The sequence below is a fragment of the Camellia sinensis genome, chromosome 5, assembly GCF_055761805.1.
Source record: "Camellia sinensis isolate YWXY chromosome 5, ASM5576180v1, whole genome shotgun sequence".
NCBI classification, from domain to species: Eukaryota; Viridiplantae; Streptophyta; class Magnoliopsida; order Ericales; family Theaceae; genus Camellia; species Camellia sinensis.
In genome coordinates, this window is record NC_138965.1 from 54,331,886 (window position 1) to 54,340,684 (window position 8,799).

At 36.0% G+C, this 8,799-nt stretch overlaps 1 protein-coding gene across 1 annotated transcript in view; it reads left to right on the forward strand.

The window, feature by feature from the left end:
* LOC145791409 (uncharacterized) overlaps positions 1-3,794 on the forward strand; it is a 25,485-nt gene extending 21,691 nt beyond the window's left edge. Inside the window, exon 5 of the mRNA XM_082871765.1 lies at positions 3,625-3,794. Coding sequence (XP_082727891.1) covers positions 3,625-3,794 — 170 coding nt within the window. The remainder of the gene's footprint in view (positions 1-3,624) is intronic.
* The last annotated feature ends 5,005 nt before the right edge of the window (positions 3,795-8,799 follow it).

The following is an 8,799-nucleotide window of genomic DNA, read 5'->3' on the forward strand; positions in this document are numbered from 1 at the left end:
TAAATAAATAAATTTACAACATCAATTCCACTAATCATTTTCTGTTATGTGCAAGAAAATAAAATTTTATTTATATAATGCAAATATAGTATTCGTGAAATTAACAAAATACAATAAAAGCAACCGTTTGTAACCTAACTAAAAACATTTCAAATAAAAAATTACAACTTAACAATCTCATTTATCTTGAACAATTATAAGTATGTCAATTCCATTTGGATAAATAAAAATGTTAATTTCTTTGCGCTGACTTCAAGTTTTGCTATAACATTCTTGAAAGATCTCCATGCTTCTTCATATCTCCTTGACATGTAAAGATAACACTCATTTGTGCTTCGATTTTTGCAATTGTACTTTTTGCATAATTTATCCTCTAACAATTTCCTTGTCTACCTCCTTGAATTTATTAAAATATTTTATGACTGAAAAAAACTGAGAAATCAGTAAAACTAGGAAGTTACACACATAGGTCAACTGAAATTAAAAAAATAAAATAAAAAAATAGCCACATATATGTCTGTACCCCTTTGAGACATTTTATCAAACATATAAAGACTAATTGAAAAATACCCAAATTATGTAAAAGGGGATACATTTACTGTACGAGCACATAAATAATCTTCTCGTATAATCCTGTTGATCAAGTTTGCACTCATCCAAACGTCGTCGCTTTGCCACCTGAAAACACAAATGTGAGCTAACCGGCGGGGGTGTGCCGGAAACCCGTCCAATGCCTAAGTCAGCAACTAGACAATAGGCAATAAGCTCTGTGTATTCTAGAGTAAGAATTGGGATACCTGTACATAGGTCTGGTCATGAGCTTTTATAGACTTTACTTGGCACAATCCTAGTAGGATTCCAACTCTCCTTATAAGAGTCCTTCTAGGAATCACACACCCTACTCACTACTAACCAAGTGAGATGGTTTGCACAATCCTAGTAGGACTTTACTCTCCTTAGCAGAGTCCTCCTAGGAGTCACACTGCTATTCACTACCAACCAAATGAGATGGTTTTGCATAATCCTAGTAGGAGTCTACTCTCCTTAGCAGAGTCCTCCTAAGAGTCTCAAGCCCAAGGATAATGATTATCCCTAAAACACCCTCATCACTGCAAGCCAAGTGAGATGGATGAACCCTTACCTCGGCTGACATTACGGTCAACCATGCTCACACAGCTCGGTGATACTTTAAGCACTACTGTCAGTCTTGACTCTGAGATGACGCCCTGCAAAGCTATCCTTTAGCTCGGTTCTCCCTCCATTGATACCTTGGTCCAGGATAGCTAGGTCAGGTCACTGGTAGCCCATCTCTGACCGACCCGATGTTTAGATGATCAAGGACCGTGCTACATAAATAATTACCTCGGCCCATAGTTCGGCCTAAACCTGAAATATGAGATGTCTTCTTGGCCTAAGACCGAGCTACACCAGCCCTTATCTTGGCCCATTACGCGACCCAACTCCCAAAGAAGACTCTTCCTAGCTCGGCCCAATTTGTTTACAAATTACCCTCTCATTTACATATATATTTTTTTCATAAAAAATAACTAAGAATAGAGAGGAGATCTATTACATGTAATGGTGCCTTATGATGGATTCCTAAGTATTTATCAATTTCACAATTTTAACACATGTATAAACAAGATTCAACCTCAAATAGTTAGGATTTTTATATCAACAATTAATTCCTTTCACTCCAAAATAATAAGAGCCAGAAAGCTCATTATCAAGACAAACTTGACGTTGAACTTTTGCTTCAAATGACTTGTTTTCCAACAACGAAGTATAAATCTATATCTCATTCAAATTTGATGACAAAATGAGTGAGCTTGGAAGAGAAGAGTATGAGTAATGAGATTGAAAGATATTCATTTAATCCAACATTTCGCTTGAATTTGACAATGGAACAAGTGGATGTTGAAAGAGAGAATTAGGGTAACAGTGAGATTGAGAGAATAAGGAGGTATGGTGAAAGTGATGGTTTCATTAGAAACTGAGTGCCTGGAGGCAACTAAATCTGATGGTACTACTTTTTTGGGTGAAACTAATCAGGGATTTGGCCTTAGGTGCGGAAGGGTTAAGCGTCCTCCCAAAGACAAAGTTATGAGAGACCTTGTAAATTTCAAGTGCAAAAGAGGAAATAGAGATGGCAAGAAAGCAAAGGCTAACATGGCGTGCTTTAATTGTAAAAGGGAATGAAACTTCGCTTAAGATTTCCTTGAACCGAAGAAGGTACTCCTTATTTTATTTTCTCACTTCGACTATTATGTTGCTATTCAAATTTTTGTTGCTCGCTCTCCTTATTTGTGGGATGTAGACTCGGAAGCAACCTACCATGTAGCGGGGAACAAAGTTGGGTCCATTGAGTATCGTTGAGTTCTAACTGGTATTAGAAAGTATACACAGGAAATGAATCTAGCATGAAGGTGCTTGGGATTGGCACTTACAAGCTGGAAATGCAATGTGAGTGCACTTTATATCTTCATGACGTACTTTATGCTCTGGAGATTTGCCAAAACTTATTATCAATTATTAGCATGATGAGTAATGGTTTTAGTTTTTAGTTTGAGAGTATACACGTTTTTATTTTTTTTGATACAATTTATTATGGTAGTGGTTTTCTTTTGGATGGTTTTTTAGTTCTAGATGTTAATAATTCAAGTTTGAATAGTGCCAATGACCCTGTTTTATATATTGCGTCTATTGGTGATGTTGATAATAATTCAATGAGATGGCATGCTAGATTACGCCACATTGGGCAAGATAGGATGACCAGATTAGCTAGAGAAGGCCTTTTAGGCCCACTTGCTGAGGTCAATCTATCCACTTGTGAGCATTGCCTTGTTATATTTTCTAAGGTCAACCGGAAAACCATTTAGAAAAGCTAAAATGGCATATTTTCCATTACAACTTGCTTACTCTGACATATGCAGACCAATGAATATGAAGACAAGACATGGAATCCCTTACTTTATCACATTCCTAGATAACTGTACATGTTTTAGTCATGTCTATTTGATCTCCCATAAGTCAAAAGTATTGGATTACTTTAGACGTTATGTTTTAGAGATTGAAAATCAATTAAACAAAAGCATTAAGGCTTTAAGGACAAACTGAGGTCATGAGTATCTATCTAAGTAATTTAAAAAAACTCTCCAAAGAAGAATTAGATAGTTAACAATTTTTGCTACACCACAACAAAATAGTGTAGTAGAGCGAAGAAATCGTACACTACTTGACATGGTTAGGTTGATGATGGTGCAAGCTAATCTTTTCGTTTCCTATTGGAGGGATGCTTTACTAATTGTAGCCTACATCCTTAACTGTGAGTCTTTTAAATTAGTACCTTCCACCCTTTATGAACTATGGACCGGGGAATAGCCAAATTTAGACAATTTGTGGCCATGGGGTTTAGTAGCTTTCATATACAACACTTCTCATAAGTATAAGAAGTTAGGCCCTATAGAAAATAAGTGTATCTTCATTTGCTATTGTGAGCATTCTAAGGATTTTGCGTTCATTGAAAAGTAATCAGATGGGAGTATAACTGAAATTGAGTCAAAGAAAATAAATGTATCTTCATTTGCTATTGTGAGCATTCTAAGGATTGTGTGTTCATTGAAGAGCAGTCAGACTGGGGTATGACTGAAATTGAGTCGTGTGATATGTATTTCCTAGGAGGGGATTTTCATAGGAGAGGTGAGGTTAGTAGAGATGTAGATCACTACAAGATGGAGGATCCACAACATGGTGCACCAAGTAACTTAGTTGAGAATGAAGATGAAATTCCTTAAGCACCTAGGGACAGTAGGAGCGACATGCTTACTGATGGACTAGGTCCAACAAATATGGATTCTCAAGAACCTTAACTCCGTAGAAGCGATCATGAACCCGTTCCTCATCGTTGTTTTAGGATTAAGGGAGAACGTTCATGATTGCTCCAAGTGATAGCCAAAAATAATAAAAAAGCATATAGCATCTTTTACTAGTAATGAATGAAATGTTGTAATGCTTGATGAGATGGAGTCTATGACAAAAAAACCTATGTCTAGGACTTGGTTGATCTGCTACTCAAGCATAAGATCATTCTAAACAAATGGATTCTCAAGATCAATCGTAAGGTAGGTGGTTCCATCGAAAGGTATAAGGCTCACATAGTGGCAAAGGGTTACACCCAATTAAAGGGGTAAGACTATGAGAAAGTTTTTTCTCTAGTAGTAAGGTTTGCCTCTATTCGCCTTAGTTTGGCAATATTAGATTGATTGGACCTAGAAGTATATCAAATGGATGTTAAAACTACATTTCTCAATGGAAAACTGAATGAAGAAATCTATATGGATCTGCCATAGGGCTTTATAGCAACTGGCCTGAAACGTAAATTTTGAATGCTTCAAAGATCCATTTATGGTTTAAAGCAATTATCTAGATAGTGATATTTAAGATTTCATCCAGCAATTATCTCTAATTGTTTTACGATGATTGATGAAGACCACTATGCGTACGTTAAACAGTCTAATGACAGTTTTTTATTCTATTATTATATATTGATGATGATACTATTGGCCGAAAATGACAATGAGATGATTGACGACACCAAAGGGTGGTTTTCCTCAACCTTTGAGAAGTAGGACATGGGTGAAGCGAGCTATGTGATCAAGTTTAAGATCTTGAAGGATTGCTCTAAGAGACTTCTCGGTTTGTCTCAAGAGACATACATTAAGAATATCTTAGAGCAATTCTGGATGCAAAGCTACAAACCTATTGACACTTTTATAACTAAAGGTGAGAGCCTAAGCCTCAATATGAGACCAAAGACCCTAGAAGAGAAAGAAAAGATGGGCCAAGTACCCTATGTTAATGCAGTAGGGAGCTTGATGTATGCTATGATATTCGACCATATATATGCCATGCAGTAGGATTAGTAAGTCATTACCAGTCTGATCCAGGACCTACTCATTGGAAAGCAGTAAAAAGGTTATTATGTTACCTCAAAGGGACTGTAGATTATATGATTTGCTACCAGAGTACGTATTTTCACCTAGTTGGCTACAGTGATGTTGATTGAGTCAATAAGATAGATAAGCGAAATTCTACATCTAGATATGTTTTCCTACTTAGTGGTGGAGCCATTACCTGGAGCAGTAAGAAGCAATCATGCATTTCCCTATCAACCATGAAGGCAAAGTTTGTGGCTTCCTCAATTGCCATATATGAGGTTGTTTGGTTAAGAAGGTTCCTACAGCATTTGAGAGTAGTCACACAAGTTGCAAACCATGTAACTATTCATTGTGACTACATGGTTGCACTCATCTATGCTAAAGATTCCAAGTATCATGGAAGAACTAAATATATAGACGTAAAGTTTAACTTCATCAAAGAAATAGTGGCGTAGAAGCGAGTTGTCTTAGAACACATGTGACGCCCCAAAAATCAGGAATATCAAGCAATAGATTAACAAATAAATATAGGGTTCTTCTAAGGTTATTGGTCTAGGAAACGTCACTAATGAGTCCTTTGGTCAATAACCAAGTAAGATCCTAGGAAAGATCGGAAGAATCAATATAGACTTCCTTCAAAGTCCAATCTCCTTGGATGGCAAAACCATATTTTTGATATATCTTTAACAAGGTATTAACATAAGGCCAACATGAGTTGACAGAATATAAGGATAGTTCGCAAAAGATATATGTATATATAATAGTTACAAATTCATATCTTAATTACGACAAGGGTTTTAACACTTACAATTTCAAGACATGATTACTAATTCCTAAAATCTTCTAGGATAGCCATACGTCTTCAAATGTTTCTACTTCTCCATCGTTCGTGTAACGTCCACATAAATTTCGTCAATACCTGACATGAAATGCCATGAGCTTTGAATACCCAGTAAATGCACACACATCCCGTCCATTTTTCACAATCCAATACACCATCACAATTATAACAAGCAAGTAATGAAGCATGATATTCAAGCCAATAACAAAGGATTATAATGTTAGATGTTAGTAATCTAGAAATCTCCCAAAAAGATTTCATCCTCTCAAACACAAGAACTGGACTCGGATTATTCGGTATGTCCCCTATTTTGTTGCTTTGCAAAACTTACCCTAGACACATACCAATGATTACATGCCGTTTAGCACCAACCAAGGACCTCAAAAGAGACGGTAAAAATACATAACCTCTTTCAGCCTTATCTGTCATAAGTATCTATGGTCCGAATACAACCGATTCATTTAAGGGTTTCGAAATAACTACTTGTGTAAGACTTAACCTTCAGTTAGGGAACACAACCCATCATTCCATTATTATCATCTCATCATTATTCAAGTGATCGAAAACCCAATACCACCCCATATAGTTTTCCCTTGAGTTAGATGCTTTAAGTTAAAGTTAGAACAACTTATCAAGACAATAATTTCTACATATGCATGAGCATCATCAAAGGACTTTGATAAGGAACATAACCATAACACATGAAAATATCATACCAAGACATGACCAAGTGATAATAAGCCCATCCATGAAGTCAAGAACATAAATTCACCAAAAAAAGTAAATTTTCAGATTTGGTGCCCTTTAAAGATTGCAGTTAAAGAGACATTCTTAGATTTTTCCTGAACTTAGCCTTCCTATAGTTTGTAGATAATTTTATCTAATTTTTAGAACATTTTTCAAGAGGGTTATAGCTTTCCTATATTTTTAGTTATATAAGAAATACTCTAGTGCTGTCCAGAAATCCTTTTGGCATCAACCACTTCACATTAGAGTCTATAGTTGTGTCCACTACCTCAATGTATGTGTGAAGCCATTGTAGTAAGACTCATTCTCTGATCATAGGGTTTAGGCCCTACTCGAACTTTCTTGCCTTTTCCTCACCATCCACTATGTATCGAGTAGCATAACGGTCTAACTCTTCAAATTTTGTAGTATACTGCGCTACAGTCATGATGCCTTGCTCTAACTTTTTTTAATTCTAGGATCTGTTCTTGTCTAACAGTGCTAGGGAAGTACTTTCTCAAAAATAGTTCCTTAAATTTCTCCCAAGTCATAGTAGTAGTATCGCAGGTACCCTTTATCAGTGCCTACCAGTGATCGGCTTCATCATTCAACTTGAAACTGGCTAGGGCAATCCAGTCTGCATGTTCAGTGATTCCCATGGTGTCTAGCATCTTTTTGATCTGGCATAGCCAATTCTTTGCTACCCATGGATTGGGTACTCCAGTGACTTCAGTGGCCTCTGTTTTCTAAATTCAGAAAAGAGGTAGGTTCTATTATTCTGCCTATTCTCTCCTAACTATCCCAATTCTTCTAGAATCTGATGCCCCAAATGGTTAGGGATCTCGGCTCCTGTAGGCATAGGTCCATTTTCACGGTGTTGATTTCTTGGCATAACATTTCTAGCGTGTTGTTGCTCATGTGCTCGGGCGTTGTTGCTTGTCACCATGTAGTCGTTGGCACGTGTATCCACCATCATAAGACATAAGTTGTGTTCTAATTACGAAGGTGAATCCTTAAGAGTACTTTAACTAATCTGTAGAGTTTAATTATCCTAGGGTCTTTGAAGCAATAAGATCAAATAGGAAACACACAATACAACTTCATATATATAGGCAAAATTAATAATTCTAAGAGTCTTAAAATTGGGTTAATTGAAGGAATACAAAGTGCAGATGAAGAATACGAAGTGGTTACAGTAATAGCATCAATTACATAAGGATCAACCAAAATATAGATGAACGATGCAATCGGATGGAGGACATTACGGTTTCAGACTTTAATGTGGTCAAGGTTATGGAAGTAGTGACTAAAGTAGATATTTAACATGAAACTATGTTGGCCATACGCATTTCAAATTGAATATCCAAGATTCGGCATGAAGTAAAAAAAATGAAACTATTTACAAGAAGCCTTGTGCTCAATAAAATGATCAAGGCTCAAAGGGGTCAATTTAACAAATAGTGGAATTGAGAAAAATATGAAGTAAGCTTAGATGGTAATGATTTAATCTTAAAAAAGAATGACATTGAACAAAGGTTATGTACATGAGATGAGGATATGACAATCAATAGAAGACTTGTGGAAATAACAGTACCCCCACTTCTATATTATATCTAATGTGCAACACGATGCCTTATCCAGAGTTAAAACCATTTCCTCCCGTAGGTGCCTTATCTAGAGTTAAAACCATTCTGAATCTGAAATATGTCCTCACGAGTCAATCTTGCTATACCCAGAATCCAAAGAAACATCCTAAGGTAAGTCAAGAAAGTTTTAATTTTTTGGTGTCTTTCAGTTGATAGGATAGATAATGTTATAATAATATAATATAGTCGGGCAAGGTTGTCTCTAATCGCAAGTCGAAATGCGTGGGTAATGGTTGAGCCTAGGCTCTGATACCAAGTTATGATGCCCAAAAAATCGAGAACATCAAGGAATATATTAACAATTAAATATAGGGTTCTTTTAAGGTTACAACTCTAGGAAACGTCGCTAGTGAGTCCTTTGGTCAATAACCAAGTATGATCTTAAGAAAGATCGAAGGAGTTAATATAGCCTCCCTTCAAAGTCCAATCTCCTTAGATAGAAAAACTACCTTTTTGACAGATCTTTAATAAGGTATTAACACAGGTCTACACGAGTTGACGAAATATAAGGATAGTTCACAAAAGATATATATATATATATATATATATATATGTATAATAGTTACTAGTTCATGTCTTAATTACAACAAGGGTTTTAACACTTACAATTCCAAAACATGATTACTAATTCCTAAAATCTTCTAAGATA